We start from the raw sequence: 24,372 nt of genomic DNA on the forward strand, positions 1-24,372 counted from the left end.
CAGCCATGATTCTTGTGTTTGGGCTATCTGCTCTAGGAAAATTAAAATGGAATATGCATGTATGCACGTGCGCACACACACGCACTCACACAATATGCACACATTAATTTATTTATGGGTATAATTTACTTCAAAAGAAGTAAAAATTGTTCGTGTAGATTCTAGAATTTGTTAAATGTGAGTTTGTGTCTTTACATGGTGTATTAGTTTTCTACAGCTGCTGTAACAAATTACCACGAACTTGCTGACTTAACACAATAGAAATTTATCCTGTCATAGTTCTGGAGGCCAGAAGTCTAATGTCAGGGTTCTTCCAGGGGCTCTGAGGGAGAATCCACTTCATGCGTCTCTCCTAGCTTCTGGTGGCTGCCAGCAGTGCTTGGCTTATAGACACATCATTCTAATCTCCGTCTCCGTCTTACAGGGCCTTCCCCTTTGTTTTCACCCCTTCTGTCTCTTATAAGAACACATGTTATTGGATTTGGGACTCACCCTAAATCCAGGATTATTTCATCATGGAGATCTTTATTACATCTATACAGACCCTTTTTCCAAAGAAGGTCACGTGCACGGGTTCTGTGGGTTATCTTTTCAGGGGCCACTGTGAAACCCACTACATATGATATATATTTTTTTAAACCTTACCTTCTGATTATATAAGCTATCCATGTTTATTTTAACAGATTTGGAAATTATAAAGAATATAATGAAAATAAAAGTTGTTCATAATCCCTCTATTCTGAGATCACCACTGTTAACATTTTGGTGTATTTTGATATGTTATTCATAGGTTCTGTTTATTTTATGTATGCAGGTATCCGTCCATCTCTCTGAGAGGGAACCATGCTGCATATACAGTTTATGTTGATGTATTTTTTCATGTAACATTATATCATCTACATTTACCTATGTCATTTGCTTCTAAAAAATGATTTACAGCATCTGCATCTGCTGATGTTTCACTCTGTGACCACCCGCTGTACCATAGCTTAACCCATTACCTGTTGTTGAACATCCAGGTTGTTCCCAAATTTTGCTGCTAAAATTAATGTGTGATTAACATGCTACCATAAATTTTTTTCTAAAAGATTAATTTTTTAGAGCAGTTTTAGGTTCACAGCAAAATTGAGAGGAAAGTACAGAGATTTCCCATATACTTTCTGCCCCTACACATGCATATCTTCCCCCATTATCAATGTCACTCACAGTGGTACATTTGTTACAATTAATGAACCTACATTGACTCATCATAGTCACCTGAAGTCTGTGGTTTACATTAGGATTCACTCTTGGCGTACATTCTGTGAGTTTGTACAAAATGTAGAGTGACGAATGCATTATTATGGTGTCATACAGAATGTTTTCACTGCCCTAAAAGTCCTCTGTGCTCTGCCTATATATCCTTCCGCCTCCCCTCCATGAATTTTTTTCCTTATCTCATATTACTTCATTATGAAATATCACTAGAAATGGAATAGAAAATAGAGGCTTTTGTAGTTTTAGGATTTTTATATGTATTCTCAAATTGCGTTCAAAAAAGTGTATACCAAATTATACTCACATTCATTTCTCGGAACTATGGCTTCATTTTTAGGATTCTTTGACATTTCATTTCAGTTAGTACTTACTTACAAGGGAGGCTAAATATTTTGCACGTTTGGTGTCAATTTTATTATTTATTAAATCGTTAATTTTTTGACAGATTTTATATTTGGGGATCTGCTCTAGGAAAAATTAAAATGGATATTAAAATATGGATAATTTCTTGGTACAGTTTTACTTAATAGAAAGTAAGAATTGTTCATGAATTTCAAACATTTGTAAAATATGACTTGGCATTTTTTAAGCTTTTTTCTGATTTTTAATCTTACCCAACCATACCATCCAGTTTATTTTTTTATTTTTTAATTTTTCATAATAGTTTTGTTTTAGTTTTCTTAGCAAAAAAGACAATACATGTTCATTGTTGGAAAAAAATAAAAATCAGCAAAAAGAAGGAAATAAAAATTGCCTCTTAACTACTATTCAACGATAACCACTGTCACATTAGTGCATACTGTTTTTTAACTTTATCTTTTTTAATTTTTTATTTTTTTAAAGATTTTATTTTTCCTTTTTCTCCCAAAGCCCCCCAGTACATAGTTGTGTATTTTTAGTTGTGGGTCCTTCTAGTTGTGGCATGTGGGACGCCGCCACAGCATGGCCTGACGAGTGGTGCCATGTCCGTGCCCAGGATCCAAACTGGTGAAACCCTCGGCCGCCGCAGCAGAGTGCACGAACCTAACCACTTGGCCACAGGCCAGCCCCCTAACTTTATTTTTCAGTACATTCTATGTAATACATTTTGAATGTGTATATGTCCATGCTATTAAATGTTATAACATAAATTTAATGATTGCATAGTATCTCATTGCAATAAAATACTTTTAAAAGTCCAGTTATTGGACTGGTTTCCAAGTTTTTGTTATTGAAAACAGTGCTTTGACAAGCATCCTCATGCATGTCTATCTTTATTCTCTTTGGCTGAATTTATAAAAGTGGACTTTCTACACAAGAGGTATGCATAAATCTAAGGTTTTGGATACATATTGCCACGTTTTCCCACCCATGTTGAGAATACTCATTTCCCTGAATCCTTTATTATATTTTTTAGTATTTTTAATTTAGTAGTCAAGAAATCATATCTCATTGCTTTATTTTTCATTCTTCAGTTATTAGAGGTTTTGAACATTTTTTGTGTGTATTTGTTATGCGATATTTTGTAGATGCCCATTGATGTATTTTGTTTTTCAATTAGAGTAGTTATCTTTTTTGTTATTATTTTTAAAAGCTCCTTATTAACTTATTAACTCTTGATCTATAATATTTGTTGCAAGTGTTTCCTCAGTTGTTGGCTTTTTAATTTGATTTATGATGTGTCTTAATGTAGAGTTTTAAAAAATTCTCTCTCTTAGCTGCTATGTCTGTAAAAGAAATCCTTCAGAGCTTAGTTGATGATGGTATGGTTGACTGTGAGAGGATTGGAACTTCTAATTATTATTGGGCTTTTCCAAGTAAAGCTCTTCATGCGAGGAAACGTAAGTTGGAGGTTCTGGAATCTCAGGTAAGTTAAATAACAGATTTGCTTTGTAAGAAAGAAATCTTGTTTTACTTAATCCTCTTTTCATTAATTGGTTTCCATTAAATTTTTAACATGCATTATTTGACTCTGAGTCTAAAGATAATCAGCATCTCTATCTTTCTCCCAAATCATACGAGGATGTAGAATGTTTAAACTTTCATCTTCCCACATGCCATAATACTGTTTTCTAGTATTTTAGTTCCTTTTAGATTTACAGAAAAACTGATGGGAAGGTACAGAGAGTTCTCAAATACCACCCCCTTCTCCCCACCAAACCCACAGTTTCCCCTATTATTTACGTCTTGTATTAATGTGGTACGTTTGTTACAGCTGATGAGCCAATGTTGATGCCCTATTATCAACTAAAGTCTGTAGTTTCCATTAAGGTTCACTCTTTTTGTTGTACATTCTGTGAGTTTTGACAAATGCATAAATGTCATGTATCCACCATTACACTATCATATGGAGCAGTTTCATTATCCTAAAAATCACCTGTGCTTCTCTTATTCTTCCGTCTTTCCCTCTCCCCTAACTCCTAGCAACTACTGATCTTTTTACTGTCTCTATAGTTTTGCCTTTTCCAGAATGTTATATGATTGGAATCATATGCTCTATAGCCTTTTCAGATTGGCTTCTTTCACTTAGCAGTATGCATTTAAGTTTCCTCCATGGTTTTTGGTGGCTTGATAGCTCATTTCTTTTTATTGCTGAAAATATTCCATTGTATGTACCACAATTTGTTTATTCATTCAGCTATTAAAGATAATCTTGGTTGTTCCCAAGAATGTGTATTTAGTGTGTACTGCAAGATTCCATCACATTTTAATGAACTTTTTTTTATCCTTTTACCAGACTGATGGAGTGAATTATCATGTGGAATTTACAGTATATGCAAGAAATGAAACTTCAGGGAAAATGGCTTTGAGCTTGTTTTGAGGTGAAGGGGAAAAGAGTCCTGATTCTCTGGAAGATAATGGGAACAGGAAAACTTAATAGTAGCAAAGTAAATAAATTTCTTTCTTTTTGGAGATGGTATAGGATTGAGTTTCTTCATAGGAATATCCTCCTGAAACACCACTATTTAAAATGTTGCTCCTGGGTTTAAGACTTCAAGTTTGTAGGGAGCCTTCTTTCAGCTAGTGTTCTTAATTACAAGCAGCACAAACTAACTCTGGCTGACATTAGGGGAAAAGGAATTTATTCGAAGATATAGGATGGACTCACAGAATCATTGAGAAAGCTAGACACCGGCTTCTAAAAGTAGGCAGGAACTGAGGGAAAGGGCACAGCCAAAATCATACCATGAAACCTGGAGCCCTGAACACTGCACCTAGCTCTGTTCACACTGCTGACCTGAAAAGATGATTCCACTGGCCCTCCTGACCCTGGCTGAAGAACAGATGTGGCTGCCACCAAAAAAAAAAAAACCCGCCAAGAAACTTCTGTCCCAGCTACCCCCAATTCTGGGATGTGCCTGTGATTGGCCAAGCCTGGCTCACATGCCCACACTCTAGTTGCCATTGGAACAGGGGAAGTAACTCATTGGGGTTTCTAGTTTCTGTAGTGGGAGGTAGCTGCCTCCTGTTGGCACCAGCAGTTCCCCAAAGCAGGAAGCAGATTTGGATGCTGAGTAGCACTTCCTCTCTTCCCATAATAGATAGATATCCATAAACAAATCAAGGGGAAAAACTGGAAAGGAGCACAGGACTTGGAGTCAGAATAGCAGCAACAAATTTATTGACTACCTACTGTCCTCTGAATGCCAGATACTGTTCCAGGCCTTTGTTCATGAACAAAGAATGGAGGTAGGGAGACCAGGTAGCTTAAATTATTGGAATCCTCCAGTCTTGAAGTAATGGAGGTTTGAACTAAAGTGGTAGCAGCCCACCTACCCTGCTCAGCCCTAGGCAACCACTAATTTGCTTTCTGTCTCTATAGATTTCCTTGTTCTGGACATTTCATATGAATGGAATCATATAATATGTGTCTTTCATGACTAGCTTCTTTGATTTAGCATAATGTTTTCAAGGTTCATCCATGTTGTAGTATGTATCAGTACTTCATTCCTTTTGATGGCCAAATAATATTCCATTGTATAGATGTTTGTTTATCCATTCATTAGTTGGTGGCCATTTGGGTTGTTTGCACCTTTTATTTATTTCTTATTTTTTTATTTTTATTTATTTATTTTTTTGAGGAAGATTAGCCCTGAGCTGACATCTGCTGCCAATCCTCCTCTTTTTGCTGAGGAAGCCTGGCCCTGAGCTGACATCCGTGCCCATCTTCCTCTACTTTATATGTGGGACACCTACCACAGCATGGCTTGCCAAGCAGTGCCATGTCCGCCCCCGGGATCCGAACTGGCAAACCTCTGGCCGCCGAAGCGGAACATGCGAACTTAACTGCTGTGCCACCGGGCCAACCCCATGTTTGCACTTTTTGACTATTAAGAATAAATGCTGCTGTAAAGTTTCATGTAAAAGTTTTTAGGGGGCATATTTTCATTTCTCTTGGGAATTGCTGGGTCATATGGTAGCATTATGTTTAATTGTTTGAAGAACTTCCGGACTGTTTTCTAAAGCTGCTGCATCACTTCACATTCTTACTGGCAGTGTATGAGGGTTCCAGTTTCGCCACATCCGCACCAAAACTTGTCATTGCCTGGCTGTTTGATTCTAGCCATCCTAGTGGGTATGAAGTGGTATCTCATGATGGTTTTGATTTCCATTTCCCTCGTAACTAGTGATGTTGAGTACCTTTTCGTGTGTTTACTGGACATTTGCGTATCTTCCTTGGAGAAAATCTGTTCAGATCCTTTGCCCATGTCTTATCTCTTAAACATGATGCATTTTTTTTCCTGCTAGGAAACAACATGCAAATTCCTCACTCAGCAGTCTTTTTTTAAGAACTTAGTTATACAATTAAAAACTTTATACAGAGTAATTTACTTTTATGCCTTATTGCATTTTCCTGTCTTTGTGATTTTTTGTTCTTGTTTTTGTCCTCTTTGAGAATTCCCTTGTTCTTCCCTTTCTACTTAGCCAAATTCTAAACATCTCTCTTCAGAAACCTTCTCAAGCCCCCATAGCTTAAAGTGTTCTTGCTGTTCTCTAAACTCTGGTAATATTTTTGGCTTTATCATAAATAAAATGTACCTTGGTACATACTTCTGGTTGCCTATCTAGTAAACGTCACCCCCTTCCTCTTTACTAACAAAACACTTGTTGAGAGAGCAGTGTGTCCTACTAAAAAATCCTCGTCTTCCCAGACTCCCTTGCATCTAAGGGTGGCAGTGGGAAACGGTTCTGATGAATGAGATCTAAGTGGAAGACTAGGTCTGAGGTTTTTGGGGAAGTGTTCACTTTCCTGATAAAGGTAAAACCCCTTCCTCTTCTTTGCCATGATATAGACAGGAGATCATATTGTGATAAGCATTAGGATGAAGACCTGTTCCATAAGCATGGCAGAGCCTGGATAAAAAGGGCTTGGGTCTGTGGTGCCATTTTGAGATGCTGCACTAGCCTGGGGCTTTCTTACCTCTGGGCTTCATATTATGTAAGAAAATTAAGCCCTTGTTTAATCTAGCTTTAGTCAAATATTCTGTTATTTGTAGCTGAATGTATTCTAAATGGATAAAATTGTTTTGAAGACTTTCTTTTATATAAATGTGACTTAGATCTTGTATTTTAGTTGTCTATTGCTGTATAACAAAACTACATACCCTAAAACTCTGTGGCTTAAAGAAACAAACATTGGTATCTCACAGTTTCTGTGGGTTGGGAATCCGGGCATGGCTTAGTTAGGTGCCTCTGGCTCAAAGTCTCACGAGGTTGTGGTCAAACCATTGGCCAGGGCTGCATTCTCATCAGAAGGCTTATCTGGGAGAGGATTTACTTCCGAACTCACTCATACAGCTGTTGAATTTAGTTTCTTGCAGGCTTTTGGGCTGAGGTCTTCAATTCCTTGAAGGCTCTTGGACTGAGGGCCTTAATTCCTTGAAAGGTTTTGACTAGAGGCCTCCCTTGTTCCTTTTATCATGAGCTTGTCCACAGGGCAGCTCATGGTATTGCAAATGCCTTCCCTCCAGGCAAACGTGTGTGGAGAGTGCAAGACAGAACCCACAGTTTTTTTGTAACTTAGTGTTGGAAATGATATCCCATCACATCTGCAGCCTTCTATTCCCTAGAAACAAGTCATTAAATCCAGTCCACAGTCAAGGAGAGGTTCTACGTGGGCATAAATACCGTGAGGCAGGGATCACTGGGGCCATCTTAGAAGGTACATACCACAGATTTTTTTATTCATTTAACTTTTCACATATGTAAGTCTTAGCTTTTTGATTAGTTTTTTTGAATAGCTTTCTTGAGGAATAATTGACATTTAAAAACTGCTCATATTTAAAGTTTGTAAATTAATAAGTATTGATATATGTATACATTCATTAAACCATCACCACAATCAAGATTGTGAGTGTAGCCATCACCCCTAAAAATTTCCTCATTCCCGATCTTTCTCTCCTGCTCCCTCTGCACTACTGCCCTCATCCCCAGGTAGCCAGTGGTTTGCTTTCTGTCACTATACACTAGTTTAATATTTTCTGGAACTTTATATAAATGGAATCATACAGTGTGTACTCCTTGTCCTGACTTCTTTTACTCAGAGTAATTATTTTAAGATTTATCCATGTTGCCATATGTGTTAATCATTCATTTTTATTGTTGAGTGGTATTCCATTGTATGAATATACAACAGTTTGTTTATCTGTTGATGGACATTTGAGTTTTTTGTTCTAGTTTTGGGTTATTAGAAACAAAGCTGCTAAGACTGTTTGTGGACAGGTCTTTGTGTGGATGTACCTTTTCCTTTATGGTGGGTAAATACTGAGGAATGGAATGGCTGGATCACACAGTAGATGTATACTTAACTTTTTAAGAGATTGCCAAGCTGTTTTCCAAAGTGCTTGTGCCGTTTTGCATTCCCGTCAGCAAGGTGTGACAGTTCCAGTATCTTCACATCCTCATCAACACTTGGTATGATGCCCATTCTAGTAAGTGTATAGTGATATCTCATTGTGCTTTTAATTTCTATTTCCCCAATAGCTACTAATGCTGAGCATCTTTGCATGTGTTTATTTTTCATCCATGTATCTTCATTGATGAAGTATCTATACAGATCTTTTGCCTTTTTTTTAAATTGAGTTGTTTTTATTATTGAGTTGAGACACTTCTTTTTATGTTCTGGATGCAAATCCTTTATCACATAAGTACTTTCTAAATGTTTTCTCTCAGTCTGTATTTCATCTTTTCATTCTCTTAAATGTCTTTTGAAGAGCAGAAGTTTTTACTTTTAATATCCAGTTTATCAATGCATTTCTTTATGGTTGGTGTTTCTTTTCTTTTCTTTTTGAGGAAGATTGGCCCTGAGCTTACATCTGCCAATCCTCCTCTTTTTGCTGAGGAAGACTGGCCCTGAGCTAACATCCGTGCCCATCTTCGTCTATTTTATATACGGGACGCCTACCACAGTATGGCTTGACAAGTGGTGCCATGTCCACACCCAGGGTCCGGACTGGCAAACCCCGAGCTGCCAAAGCGAAACGTGTGCACTTAACCGCTGCACCACTGGGCCAGCCCCTGTGGTTGGTGTTTCTGGTGGTGTATCTTACCTTCTTCCACACAGTTATTTGTGCCTGGAATATTCTGAAACTGGGCATAATGGGTGCTGATTAAGCATTTCTTGGTTGACTTTGTAAGCCAGAGAAACGCTTTACTTTTGAGGAAAAAAGGCCAGATGTACACTTTTCATTTCTTTGCCTCTGGATTGAGCATAATCTCTGCTTAGCAAGTGGAGGAGCTTGGCAAACCTTAATAGAAGTAAGCAAGAGATTCTTGCTAGTACAGTGAAATCTGTTTTTAAAAGTGAACTGAATGTCATTGTTTATTTATTCTGAATGATTAAAGAATAGGGTGTCCTAATTAGTTACTGTGACTATGCTCCGCTCCTTACTGGGCTGAGAGTTGGTATCCGGTGTATTTTGTGACACACCCCTCCCATTCCCATTTACGTGATGGAAGTCAAAGCTTAATATCACACACCTGCCCAGAATTAGAGGTCAAGTCAGAGGCTAACAAATAGGAGTAGGTCCTGTGCCTTCTGTTCTAAGCACTCCGGAAGTAAATGAAGAGCAAAATTTTGATACGTTTTTTGTAAAAGGTTGATAGCCCTTGGCATTTGCTATAAATATGTTCAAAAATTTTTTAAAAAACACACTCATTTTACTGTGCCATTTCACTGATCGAACTTACTTTATTCTCTCACTGAAATTTGAGAAGGCATGTCGGTATCATTCTATGCCCCTCAACCATGGTTCTGATCACTTAGCGTTTTAGAGAAGTAGTATGGCTTAATGGAAAGAGTAGTTAGAAGTCAGACATGCATTGAAATCACAGCTTCACTTCTTACTAGCTGTAGAATTTTGGGAAATTTTTTAAAGATCTTTAAAGCCTCAATTTCCCAATTTGTAGAAGATTATGCCATCTTCAAAGGGTTGTGGTGTGGATTAAGTCATATGTGTAAGGTGCCTGGTGTGCATAGGCACCCAGTGTAGTGGCCACAGATTCAGCTAATTAAGTCCCCACCTAGGAGTATATACTGTAAGTTTATTTGTTCAGTCAGAACAAATATTTGAGGGTCTACTGTGTGCAAAACATTTTACTAGATACTGGAGGTAATTCGAAAAAGTAGAAGTCAAGATCTGTGCTTTGTAAGAAACAGCTTATAACCTGTGCTGGAGGTAAGATATAAATATATGCATAAAAGTGAAAGGAAGAGTGAAAAGTGTTATATGGCTAACTGCCGGAATGAGTGGTAGAGATTAAAAATGCTGCAAGTGATGGTGAGATTTATATAAAGATAGAAGTCACTCAGTTCATGGTGAACTGAACCAGCCTCCAAATTCAAGGTTGCACTGAAGAATCAGTTTATTCAACATATTGCCAAAGTAAAATGTTAACTTCCTTTGAGTTTCTTGTTAATTACTTCCAGATTAGAGAGAGGGAGAACTCCTAATTTTCTTTTCTGTCTTCCGTTGTTCTGTTCTGCTTTGGTTTTGCCAGTGATTCCAGTTATGTGCAGGAAGGTACTCGTCTCTTGAGAATGGGCATTCTTGAAGTAGATCTGAAAATTAAATCAGGAAACACATGTTTTTCACCCTTGCCTTTAGATTGTATATGTTGATCATTATTGAAAATCTGAAAGCCTCATGGTTGTAATTTAGGCTTCTCTCTGACATTTTCTAAGACGGCAGACAGTCAACTATGTGGTGCATTAACTGCTTCACGGACATTTACTGCGTCCCTGCTCTGTACCTGCACTGTGCTAAGTCCTTTGGGCACTATAGAAATAATAGAATATGTATGTCATGTCGAGATAGTTTACACTTGGTAAGGGAAGATAAATACCTTACATAGTTAATTAGCTTTTTATGAAAAGTTAATCGTTCATGAAAAGTCCTAATTGTTGTATGAGTTTACAGGATGGCAGGATCTTTATAAATCCATACAGTTAAGGGAGACTTATAGTTAAGGGACATATAGTTAAAGGAGACTTCTTAGAAATGATTATTTTGAGCTGAAAGTTGCACAGATTTACATGCATGGAGGAGATTCCTGTGGCAGACAGAGGGACCCACTGATGCTGATGTTGATAATGGCAGCCAAAATGTATTGAGCACTTAGCCAAGTACAATTTTGAGAGCTTGTTTTAGTCCATTCAGGCTGCTATAACAAAATACTACAGACTGGGTAGCTTATAAACAACAGAAGTTTATTTCTCACAGTTCTGGAGGCTGAAGGTGCAGTTCTGGTAGCCGGTCAGATAAGAGCCCTCTCCTTGTGACCAGAGGTCAGAGACTTCTCGTATCCTCACATCGCAAAAGGGGCTAGGCATCTCTCTCGAGCCTCTTTTACAAGGGCACTAATCCCGTGCTCGAGGACTCCACCGTCATGACTTAAGCACCCCTCAAAGGCTCCACCTACTAATACCATTACCTTTGGGGGTTAGGATTTCAGCATATGAGTTTGGGGGGAACACAAACGTGTAGACCATAGCAGAACTTTTGCATGCTTTGTATCATTTGATTCTTACAAATGCATGAGGTGAGTATTAACTCCATTTTACATATGAGAATACTGAGGCACCAAGAGGTTAAATAACTTCCTTAAGGTGACAGTATTAGTAAATGGTGAAGCATGGTTCAAATTCAGGCATTCTGACTTCATAGTCCTTGCTTGTAACCACAGATAAACAAAACTTTAAAGCAAATTACACTCAGTGGATAGTTGGTGACCAGCTTGGAAAGAATATGCGATTTTTTGTTGTATAGTAATGGGAAAGTAAAGTTGGAAGTTAGATTGAGGCCATATTATGGAATGTCTTAGTGGTTAGTTGTATTTTATCATGTACATCAAGCAGGGGAAGTTGAAAATTTTCCTGCCAGAATACTTTCGTGGTTTTTTTGCTGATCTAATTGCTTTTAAAAATTAGATTATAAGCTTTGAAAGTAGTGTTGTTACATTCTCGTATTAAGCAAAAACGTTTTTCCCCTCTCTATGTGTACGTAAGGTATTATCCTTAATGTTGCTGAGAGTAACTTAAAGGGTAATAACTCATTTCTGCAAGGCTGAAATATTTGCATTGGGTTAAGAAATAGTTGTTAAACTAGCCTCTCTAAATAGCTGTGACACAGATGCATTCCTGAAGCCTTTCCAGGTAAATTAATAACTTTAATGGGAAAGAAAAGCATTATGTGGAGATGATGAAAGTGGTAGTGTGTGTTTAAGTCTGCTGGTTCTTGTGAAATACATGTAAATATGTTACGGTATTTGGATGATAGTAGAAGCAGCCATTTTGGTTCAACAAAAGGTAGAAATGATCAGACTCTTTTTTCATAAGTCTTTGTTGTGAATTTTTACATAGCTTAAAAACTAATTATATTGTGGGAACACCCAAATGAAATGGCATTTCTCTGTATCCTGAAGAATATATAGAACTTATTTAAGGTCAAGAGATGGTTTTTTTCTTCTTGATAACTATTTCAAGAGTTTTGGCTGAAACTTGCTGATTTTTCCCAGTGTGATAATGGTTTTAATTGGGGGGGGGGGGTGTATATGTGAGAGAGAGAGAGTCTGTGGTCTTTCTGAACATTTTTTGTAAGGAAAAGCAAGACAGAATGTGTCAGGATAAACTGTTCATCCCACATCGTCTTCTGGTTCTGTCCTCTTCTTTGCCCCTTCCAAATGGCCTGGCCTTAAAAGTGAAGGAACAATCTCAGCTTTAAGGGAATGACTTCCTCCGTTTTACCTTAGCTTATGTTGACGGATGTAAGGTGGTGTCCTGTAGTTTGTGCATGACTAGGTAAGAGCAATGTTATGACTATTGCTTGGGGTGCTATTCTTAGAGAGTCGCCTGACAGTGTGGGAAATAACTGACCACTACTGATTTCAAATGCACATTTCTAAGTCTTTTTCCAAAAGGAACAGCATTTCCAATATGCTTTTACTTTTGTGTTTGTGCCCGTGTCCATCCTTCCAGCACTCCCATTCTGAGTTGAGTATTTCCTTTCTTTGCTGCTGTGGTGCCCTGAGCGTGACTCCAGTCTACCACACTGCGCTGCAGTTGTTAGTTTGCTCAACACCATCTCTTAATCAGCTTGCATCCTTAGTACCTAGCACAGTTCTTGGCATATGGCGGGTATTTGACAAGTGAATGAGAACGAAAGGAAACAGAGGATGTGAAGTTAGTTTGAACAATAACCATTCACTGATTCAGAGAATTTCATTAGTGCTGCAGCAAGTCTAAAATAAGACTCTGATCGTCTCCCTTCCCTACTCAAAATTCGTCAACCTGGATGCACAGAGCTCTTCATTATCAGCATCTGCCTACTTATCTAGCTGTACTTCATTCGTCCCTCACACACAACTGAGCTGCACGAAACACCTCGAGATTTTCTCACACATTTTGTAGTTCTGCACATACCTGATCTTTGCATATAATAATCAGTTTTTAACTGATTTTTTATTTAGTTAAAGGGTTGGAATTACGGAAATCATACTCTTCCTTTTGTTTTCTTGCTCTGCTGAGGTCTTCCATAGTTCTTCGCTCAAATTCTGGTTAGCAACTCATTCATTACTAGTGGAGGGTAGTTGGGCAACAGATTTTCTAGGAGTCGGTTTATGATAAGCCTAACATTTTGAAGTCCACACTGAGCTGGATTTCAGACAATGTGTTGGTTTTGGAAGACACTGGTAGATTCTTGTAGGATAATTTAAACATTTGTTTTTTTAATCAGTTTTTAGAAATGAGTGTATAGAATTCTTTATTGTTGAACTGAGTAGGCCCATTGTTGGGCTGTGTGGACAATGTGAAATGTTTTTGAATAAAGATAAGCATTACCTCTACTGAAATTCATTCCGTTCAGTGAATGTTTGTGAATGTTTGCTCTGGCAGGCACTGACTGATGAGAGGGACGTCATGATCAATTAGGTAGTTTCTGTCCTCCACAAGCTCACAGTCTAGCAAGGAGACACACGTGTCAACGAATCATTGCAATAAGGTGTGATAGGTGCAATACCGAAGAAGATGCTAGTACAAAAGGGTGAAAATTAGTTGTGCTTAGGAAAGGCTTTAGAGCTAAGGAAAGAGACCTTTAAGTTGGTTCTGGAAGGATATGTGTGAGTTCCTAAGGGAGTTGACGGTGAAGGGCATTCTGGGTCCAGAGACTAGAGGTTAAGGCAGTAGCTTAGTGGTTTAAGAGAGTGGACTCTAGACCCAGGCTTTCTGGATTCAAATCCAACTTCTACCGTTTATTAGAAACCTCTTGGGCCTCTCTTTTCTCATCTGTAAAGTAGTCCTAATATTTCCTACTTCACAGAGTAGTTGTGATAATTAAATGTGTTACTTATAACTGCTTACAACAATGACTAGAACGGAATAAGTGCTTTAGCTTTTGTTGTTATATGCAAAGACCAGGTGGGTGTAGAACTACACGATGTGTGAAAGAATCTCAAGTTGTTTTGTACTGCTCAACTGTCTGTGAGGGATGAACGAACTACAACTTGATTAGCAGGCAGATGCTGATAAGGAAGGGCTCCGTGTGTCTAAGTTGACGAATTTTGAATAGGGAAGGGAGCCGATCAGAGCCTTATTTTAGAAAGGTGGTTCTGATGGCAGTATGGAGGACACCTGGGAGTGTGCCCTGTGAAATGGTCCAGCTAGGGGATGGTGAAGTCCTGAACTAAGACGTTGGCCTTAGCATTGAGGAAAGCAGGCTGGGGAGAAGTGTAGGAGGTAGAATCTACAATCAGTAGTAGTGTACACTTTGAGTCTCTGAAGTTCAGATTTTAAAATAAGCCGAATAATTTTTATCCAAACTTGAATTTCCCCTTTGTGCCTGTCTTTGTGCTTGGATGGGGAACACATCCTGTCTATCTATATTCTCTGGAGGTCAGGTTCAGGTAGCATAGATGATGACAGTGATAATATTTTTTGAGACAACATATATACAAGAACCTCACATGGCCAATATAAACGATCAGGCTACAAATTCACATGTGCAAAAATTAAACCTAATTTCAAATTTGAGCCCATTCCACCTGGTAGTAAAAAACTTAAGTCTCCTTAGAAATTTCTCAAATTGAGGTAAATTCAACCAGTTTTGGATTCTTCCCTCTCCAGTGGCCCACTTTCTCTTTGGGATGAACATGTAAGTTCTGGCTTACACAGGAAGGGTTTTGGCAGAAGAGTTTGCTCCTCAGCGTTTATCCAGGCTGGCATCCATTGAGATTTATACCATCATATATCCAATGCTCAGGCATCATTGTCCCTCCATGCCAGCGTCAGCTGAAATATCAGTGTTCCTGGTTGGTCCTCACCCTTGCAGCTGCACCCACTCCTCAGATCTGTGCACTCTCTTTTTCTCGCATGTGGGTACCCTCACTCTCTTTTAGCTGACTCTCCGTGGCCACTCTGGGTCTGTAAGAATGAGGTTAGGCTATCCCAGGCCCACTCTGCTCTGGATAACACAGGAGAGAGTGCTTCTTTGCACCTCCTGTGCCGTGATGGTGTGGACAGTGCCTGTGAGGCTGCTGCTTCTCAGGGTTCCAGACATGAGGTGATAGGTTTTCTCTATTCCTGTATCGTCCAGATTTTCTCGGGGCTCTGTAGTTGCACTCCTCCTTCTGTCGTTGTAACTAATCTTACGGTATGAGCGTGGGTACGTCAGGGCCCTTATCAGAAACCCTCACCAGTGTCTAACGTTCTTGCTTTCTTCCCACACACTCTCCTTCCTCTCCTGTCTTGAGTTTGTCGTTTGGAGAGGACAGAACAGGGCTGGTTCTGGCTAGTCTTGTATTTTTCTGACTTGAACCTAGACCTTGGCTTCTGAAAACAACAAAAAGAAAAAAAATCTCCTGGTTCCTCTTTGTGCTATCATTGAAGTTTGTTTATGCTCTATTAGAGCATTTATTTCACTTGTCATAGTTACACGTCTCTCTCTTGTGGTAAGCATGTGTATCTCAAACTAAGAGCCATATCTTCAACTTCTCTCCCCAAAATCTAACTAATCCCGATATAAAGTAAGCATTTAACAGTTTAAACAAATGACTTAATGAACACATCAGACAACTCACCAGCTTCTAAACCATGTTCTTGTCAGCTTTAAAATTTTATAAGATATTTGATAAAGAATTTTTTTTCTGCAAGTAATGGAATAAATAAGTGAATAATGGCTTAAATAAGTGAAAGGTTTTTTTTCTCATGTAAAGTCTGGAGGTAAATGTCTGTTGATGTCGATCAGTGACTCAGTGGTATCAGAGTCTCATCTTTGTGATCCTCTTGGCCCTTCCATCATGGCATGAGATGGCTCCACTTGTCACATCTACAGAATAGTATGGAAGAGGGGAGAGGGAAGTTGCTGAAATGTCTGTCTTTCTTAGCAGGAAGGCAAAAGCTTTCCCAAAAGCTCTCCAACAGACTTTTGCTTAAATCCTATAGGCTGAAACAGTGTTGCACCTAGCTGTAGAGGCAACCAGCAGTGGAAGTGGGTAAGGGAAGAAGGAGGTTGAAAGTGGATTAGATGAGTCAGTCAACCAAAAATGTGGGCCACAGGCATAGTAATATGAATAGGAGGTTATTGTATGGGAGTGTAAAGTTCTGCAACTGCGGCACAATTGATCAGATAATAAAGTGTTTAATGATAACATAGTCCATTCTCTTTGAGTATGTGGGTTATACAGAAAACACTGCTTTATTTTTGATATTTTTTTCCCCTGTGGTTGCAAGGGTGACCCAAGGCTGTACTATTAGAAGCAACAAATAATATTTGTGTTTTGATTTTTTCTTGAAGTGTGGAAATACTTGGCCAATTTCTTGTTTGTTGTTTAGATAATCCCTTGTTTTGCTGTACGAATACACTTTCGTTGATATATGTTCACACTTCTATAAAGATTGTCTGCCTGAGGTTTTTTCCACTTTTTTTAAATGCCAGAGGTTCTTATTTCAGGAATTTGGGGTTTCTGAAAACTTCTTACTGATTAAAGATACCATTTTATTCTAGTATGTTATTTCAAAGTATTAATCTTAGCTAACTGTATATAGTTCAAAAGACAGTTTTTTTTTTCTTGAAGATTTCTCGCTTGAAATTGTTCTGGACATTGTTTATTAGTATTTAAATAATGAATTAGTATAATGCCCAGAAGGGCAGGATTCTTAGTGGAAAACATAGGCTTTCATGTCCAGGTGGCTTGGATTCAACTAGCGACCTTCCCACTTGTTACCTGATCAAATTATCTACTCTCTCTGGATCTCAGTTTCTTTGTAAAATGACAATATTAAAACCTCCAATGAGATTGTGTATGTATTACATCCTCTAAAGGACTTGGCTCGCTGGAGGCACCGATCATTATAACAAGGAAGTGACTATTTTGACAGTAGAGCGTATAGGGAGACCGTATGGCGTATTGCCTTTGTAGTTTGTTGCTCTTGTCATTGTTTTTAAATACATGAAGGAGGAAAAGAGAAAATGAAGAATGTGACAACAAAATTGTTTTGGAGTGACATTACGTGCTTTTTTAGTTAGGATTGTCCAGTTATGTTCAGTTTGTTAAAATGTTAGTTTTGAAGAAGATAGTGCAACTCTTTCTCTTAGTAAAATTTATATTTCTCCTTTGTCAAAGCCCCCTATCCCTTTGTTAACAAGGAGAAAAGAAGAATTCCGTTGTTTTCCCTGTAGTAAACCAGAGGTTATCACCTAATGGCATAATCACCTTATTATAAACTTCAATAATTATTCCTAACTAATGTTCCAAAATGGACTTTTCTTGGGAAATAAAACCCTGAGAAGTAACATAGCAAAATCAAGCCAGTTATTCTCAGTGGAAGTTCTTTCTGTCTTTATTGTATTGGACATAATCTCTCCAAATAATTTTCAAAAAGGAATACAAATCACCACTAGAAATGTTAATAATTCCTTTCTTGATTTATCAGTTTTAATATCTCTTCCAGACAAGAGAGAACCTTTATTCTTGTAGCATTTGATGTCTTTAAGCTCACATCTGTATCAAAAACATAAATAGTTGGCAACTTTCATTTCTCCTGTTTAATAAACTAAATTGCAAAGCTACTTCATATTTGTAGTTCTTAAGTAAAATTCCCACTTCTTTTAGGACTTTTGCTATTGCGTTCTACTTGATGGAAAAGATTGAGAGCATCAGGTCTTGGCTTTTCCAGCTTTCTCACCAGGAGATGTCCATTTATTCTTCCCCTGCCATATTCCTACTTTCTTCACCAAGGCTACCTGCGCCCCATCACACCTATGGCAAGTCTGTATACTTTCTGTTGGCTTCCTCCCTATCAGCTTTCTCTTCCTCTCCCGAATTTTTCCATTATCTGAATTTGAAATATCCTCAGATACTCACAGTGCTGAAAAAGTATCACCACTTCTCTGGCAGACTCTCATTTTCTGTCTGTCACTGTGATTCATCTGTTCATTCATCCAAGAAGTATTTATTGAGCTTCTACTCTGTGCCAGGCACTGTTCTGGGCTCTTGGGACATAGTGAGCAAACAGACAAAGATCCCTGTCTTTGTGGAGGTCACATTCCAGTGGAGGGAGACAGACATCAAACAATAAACATCGCTAAGCAAACTATGTATTGTATGAAAAGGTGATGGGTATCTGAAGAGAAAATTAAAAGAGGTACTGGAGGGGGGGCTGGGGTACGGATTTAGAATAGAGTGGTCAGAGTAGACCTTACTAAGAAAGTGAGATTTGAAGGAGGAGAGGGAGTTAACTTTGTGAATATCTTGGGGATGAACACAGAGAGAGAGACGATATCCGGACAGAGAAGAAAGCCTTAACAGCAAAGGCCTTAAGACAGCAGTATACCCAGTAAGTCTAAGAAACATCAAAGAGGCCAGTGTGGCTTGAGTAGTATGAGTGAGAGGCAGTAGTCGGAACTAGGATCAGGGAGATAAAGGGGAAGACGGCCAGACAAGGTAAGGCCATCCATGCTGTTGCAAAGCTTTTACCCTGAGTGAAATGGTGAGCCATTCAATCCTTCGGCAAATTCTCCTGCCCTTGCTATGCACTGTGGCACCATGCTGGGTGCTAGAAATGAAAAGCTTAAGACATAGCCATGTCCTTAGAATTCATATTTTAGTTCAGAGAGTAGACCATAAATAAATTGTATTACAATTAGTTAACATATGTTCAACAAAAGAGAAATGAGCAGGCACTGTTATAGAATAGGGGTAGCAAACTCTGTTTTTTATGCCTGCTGCCTCAGTTTTTTCTCCTGGATTTCACTGCTTCGGCTGCCAAGACTGAATGCTTTCAGTGCCATTCTTCTAGCTGCCCTCCCCTCATAACCTCTTCCTTCTACCAGTTTTGATGAGGCTGACTGTCTCCTAGAGCTCTTTACTCTTGATAATCAATCTTTCTCGGACCACTCTCCTTTCATTTACTACTGTTTTCTTCTCTCTACTGTCATGTCCTTCAAGATTCGTTCTAAAGAATGTTTTCTTCTGCATACTTAATCCCTTCGAGAGTAGTTCTCATCTGTGTAATCAATATCTGAGTAACATCTGTAGCTCTAAAAGAAACTTTGTATTCTTTCCAGGCCTTTATCTTTAATTGAATCTAAGTATATGGAAAATGGAGATCATCCAGAGATCTGTCACTTCCACCATTTTACTGTCTTCACACTGGGAGATTAACTTTAGTTCTTTTCACCGTGTATATATCCATCATCAATTATTGTCAGTTCTCTTTAGTTATATTTCTTATACTTGCCCCATTTTCATTCCTGTAATAACTCTCACCTGTGTTTTCCAAACTATTATCAAGGCCCTGTTTTAGATTCATGACTCATACTTTATTCCCTTACATTTTAAATTATTTTTTAACCAGATATATATATGACACCAATAAGAACTTTTAAAAATTGATGTGAAATAACTAGTGCGAACATACTTATTTGATATAAATCTAGGCTTTAAAATAATACTCTTGTCTCCCTAATTGTAAAGAAGTTAGTTTATTCTTTCTGTGAGTCTCGTTTTTGAAAAACTACCATTTAGAAGAACTACCATTCATGAGATTTTTGGCTAGCCTATGTAGCCCCATCTTAAGTAAATATATATTTTTTGTTAAGATTTTTGAAAATAGGATAAAAATGACTCAAATCCAGGCAAGCCCTCTTGACATACTGGGGATCCCTAGGCTGGGCATTCCATCTTCAGTCCCTTCCCCTTCTTGCTCTGCACGTTCTTCCTGGGAAGTCTCATGTGCTCCCATGGCTTCCAGTGCCACCTACTCTTGATTCCCCAGTTTTCCTCTCCTGCCTATACCTCTGCAGTGAGCTCCACACCCAGGCATCCAGCTACCTCCTAGACATCTCTGCTTGAATGGCTGACAGGCAGCTCACATTCACTGTATTCAAAACTCGGTTCACTACCCAAACCTGCTCCTCTGTGTCTTCTAGACTCTGAAACTACTATCCACTTAGTCACCCAAACCAGAACCTGGTAGTTATGTCAGATTTTTTTCTCTCCCTTTTCTCCACATCCAGTTGGTTCTAAGCCTCTGTTGTAGACACTGATCTCTGAAATCTCTCCCTTCCTCTCCATCCCCACTGCGCTGTCTTGGCTTAGACTTTCATGATCTCTGGCCGCGAATTTTGCATTAGTGTCTTCACTGGTCCCCCTGTCTCCAGTCTTCACTGTCTCCCATCTGCTGTAGTCGTTATCTTTAATGCCCTTTGGATGGTTTCCCAATCCTGAATAACAAAGTCCAGACTTCTCAGCCTGGCTTTAACGCTCTCTGTAATGTAGCTCCTGCCACTGGCCAGCCTAATAACCCGATGTTACCCCTTCTCTAGCCCTACACACCAGATATACCAAATTGCTTACAGCTTCCTGAATGTCATTCGTTTTATATCTTTGTGTTTTACATGCTGCACTTGGCTGGCTCTTGTACTCGTCTAACTAACAAACTCCAACCTATCCGTTAACCACAGACATGTATCCATTAAGATCCACCTCAGAAATCTTTCCTCCTGGGCGGTTTTTATCCCCTCCTCCTCAGCAGAATTGAGGACTTCTTTGTGCTTTGACTACCTTATGTAGATTTCTCTTATAGAGTGAAGTCTTTGTGTGCCTTATTTCCACGGCAGACATTCTTTGAGAGCAGGGATGTCTTAATATATGTTGTTGAATGAATGTGTAAATCAATACAGCACTGCCTAGTTTTGGTCCCAACTGTTGTGTACTTGGTCTAGGAGGCTTCCCCCCACCCCCCAACGCCACCGCCCTGGCCATAGCTTTTCTTTTCCTTCCAGTCTACAACATGCAGCAGTAAAGATGATTTCTGTTAAGTAGTCAGGATTATAGTTTTTCTTTTTTTAATTCAGCCTCAGAAATATCATATATAGGAATAATTAAGCATGAATTTTAAACTCCATTATTTCTTTTACCACCACTTTACCTGAATTATTTTTTGCTGGACACTACCTCAGCAATACCCAAAGTAATTCTGTGGAATGGATATATAATAAGTGTTACTTAAAAGGGGAGCTCTGGGGCCGGCCCGGTGGCACAGCGGTTAAGTTCACATGTTCCGCTTCAGCAGCCCAGGGTTTGCTGGTTCGGATCCTGGGTGTGGACATGGCACCGCTTGGCAAGCCATGCTGTGGTAGGCGTCCCACATATAAAGTAGAGGAAGATGGGCATGGATGTTAGCTCAGAGCCCGTCTTCCTCAGCAAAAAGAGGAGGATTGACAGCAGATGTTAGCTCAGGGCTAATCTTCCTCCAAAAACAAGGAGGGGGGGAGTTCTGTAATCAAAGGAATTGGGGGATCCTGGATTAACAAAGATAAACTAGTTTGAGTTCTCAGAGCCTTTGATATGCTGGTATGTGTTATGAATCTTACTTGACCCATTTTCATGAGGGGTTAATGTTCCTTGGAACATGCTTTAGGAAATGCTGCCCAACTTTATGGGTTCATCTCAGCAAATAAGACTACTTGGCTGGCCGAAGCGGAATGTGCGAACTTAACTGCTACACCAACAGGCTGGCCCCTCTCTCTCTTTTTATCCAGGAGGAAAAAATCCCAGAATTCCTCCATTCCCAAGAAGGCTTCCCTTTATGTCTCATTGGCCAGGTCTGAGTCAGATGCTCATGCTGGCCAAGGGTAAGCCGTCCCCAGGGACTGGGAGGGGACCCATTCTCTCTGAACACATTGCCACTCCAATCTGAACAAAGCTGTAGTTCTGTTTACAGAGAAAGGCTTTAGAGAGGCAACTGGCAGGGTCTGCAAAATTACATCTATATGCACTCAAAAGTCATGTCTTTTAAATTGAATGTTCTTATTCTCTTCATTATCTCAGCTAATCAAGAATCAAATATATGTTTGTTGAGATTGAATGTCAAAAATTGGGAGGGGTGGATGGGGGAAGTGTATAGACTAAGTACTTCTATTGGTAAATAATTTAAAATAAATTATATAGTTAATATTACAACTGTGAAACTTGGATGAATTATTGCAATAGGACTTAAGACTTCAGAGATTTATTTTTTATATATTTTTTTTTTTGCTTTTCTAGTAAGTAGCTTTGGGCTAGGCTTCTAAACCTTCCCCCAGAAATTATTCTCCTTTGCAATTGGAGCTGCTTGTTGCATGAAGTTGAGGAGCTTGACCCTAGAGCTATAGAATTCCCGATACTATACTCAAAACACTCTTCTCTGCTCCACGTGAGTTACAAGTTTGTGATGGCCATTCTTCATTCATAACTATTTTCTTCCCAAATCAACCAACCTGGAAAAGATTTACTCCACAAAAAACTGGACCTACGATTTGGATGTCATGCCACCAGGTGGTGGCAGTGTCAAAATCATAATTATCCTTAGTTTTCTGGGATAGCCCTAATTTTCAATTTATTTGGCCTGTTTTACCCTCAAAAAGCATATCAGTATTTTATACACTTTAATATTTTAAGATTCATAATGTCTCTGGCTGCTGTATATATTTAGAGGTTTCACAAAAGTAGCCCTATTAGTTGGTTGGTTTTTTTGTTCAAAATATGGTTCTTACTTGATGAAAGGGCATGGTTCAAACTTCCAGGCCTGCATTTTGCAGGTTCAGGTTTAGGGCTTGGTTCAGGTTCCCTAGTATTTATATTTATTTATACCCATAAATTTTCTATGCTGTAACTTTTTGAAAGGCAGTTTCAGATTAGATGCAAAGCAACCTCAATTTTAAATTTTGTTAATTATAGTTTTGAAAGCTATATGGATTTCACCTTTTCAGTAATTTCTAACACTTAGTTTGGTTAACACTTCCTCTTAGCTGCACGTCTTAGGTTGGTTGGCTGCCCTCAACTCTTGAGTTAGTTTACCATCACATGTTAGGCTGCTCTCTTTGCTCTGCTAAAGCTCTTTAGGCTATGGAGGAGAAGGCTTTAGGTCACCTTTTTAATCCTTTGAAATCCAAGTTCTCTTGAATTTTACCACTGTAAGAGACAGAAATAGAAAAAGAAGAAAGCATTATTCTGATAAAAAGATAAAAGCCTTTCTGGACAAGTACTCTAATCACTGACTATTGCTCACCCCTGTTGTCTCTTTATGACTTTTTCTTTGGTTTTATACATTTAATGTGGATTTTATTATAACCTGGCCTAAATATAAATTTAAAGCTTTACATTTAAATTAATTCTATTTAAGTCAATTAGAAATTTTAGCTTAAACTCTATAATGGATGATTCTTAACAAATAATTTGTTGTATTTTAGACTGGTGGCTTCTAATGAAACTAAATTACTTAAAGAAACTGAATAACTTGTTGGATCAAACATTTTAAATAGTCTAAGCAACACTTTCATTAGAAATTTCAATAGTGGACAGTCTTAATTCTCATAAGAAGTATTTGGAAATGTTAGGAGTAAAATTTGAGCATATTTCCCAATGCTCTTGAAAGACAGTAAGAAAATAAGCAGGGCTGGCCCAGTGGCGCAGTGGTTAAGTGCACACGTTCTGCTTCTTGGCAGCCTGGGGTTTGCCGGTTTGGATCCCGGGTGCGGACATGGCACCGCTTGGCAAAAGCCATGCTGTGGCAGGTGTCCCACGTATAAAGTAGAGGAAGATGGGCACGGATGTTAGCTCAGGGCCAGTCTTCCTCCGCAAAAAGAGGAGGATTGGCAGTAGTTAGCCCAGGGCTAATCTTCCTCAAAAAAAAAGAAAGAAAAGAAGCAATTCCTTACGTAAAAATGATTTTGCTGACTTTAACATCTATGTAGGTCTATTGGTAGATTCTGTCAATTACTATAATATGTAAAAGTAAGGAATTGGCCAGCAATCCTGGAGTTTCTTGGGTATATGAGTGTCCTCATGGACTAAGTGTGAGCTGCACTCAGAAGTGAGAGAACAAGAGCCCACCTGGAGCTATGTTAAAATATGGCCCAGAGGGCCCTGAAATGTAATGCAGGGAGTCTGTGTGGAATGAACCTCCGAAAAACCAGGCTGGAAGGGTGTGGGGGGGGCAGGCTGGGGAAGGGGGAAGGGGAGGGGTGGAATGTTGTGTAGCCCCAGGGAATCTGTCTTCTGCATCATGAGGGTTACAGTTAGGGGATCCAACAAAGAAGCCTCTGAGGAACGCAGGAGCGTACCCACGTGAGGATTCAGCTCACCCAGCTGTCAGGCCCA

At 38.9% G+C, this 24,372-nt stretch overlaps 1 protein-coding gene across 1 annotated transcript in view; it reads left to right on the forward strand.

Moving 5' to 3' along the window:
• The window catches only part of MND1 (meiotic nuclear divisions 1), a 64,667-nt gene that overhangs the window by 8,943 nt on the left and 31,352 nt on the right, over positions 1 to 24,372 (forward strand). Inside the window, exon 4 of the mRNA XM_046657174.1 lies at positions 2,955 to 3,103. Coding sequence (XP_046513130.1) covers positions 2,955 to 3,103 — 149 coding nt within the window. The remainder of the gene's footprint in view (positions 1 to 2,954; positions 3,104 to 24,372) is intronic.

This window comes from Equus quagga, chromosome 3 (genome assembly GCF_021613505.1).
Source record: "Equus quagga isolate Etosha38 chromosome 3, UCLA_HA_Equagga_1.0, whole genome shotgun sequence".
In the NCBI taxonomy this organism is placed as follows: Eukaryota; Metazoa; Chordata; class Mammalia; order Perissodactyla; family Equidae; genus Equus; species Equus quagga.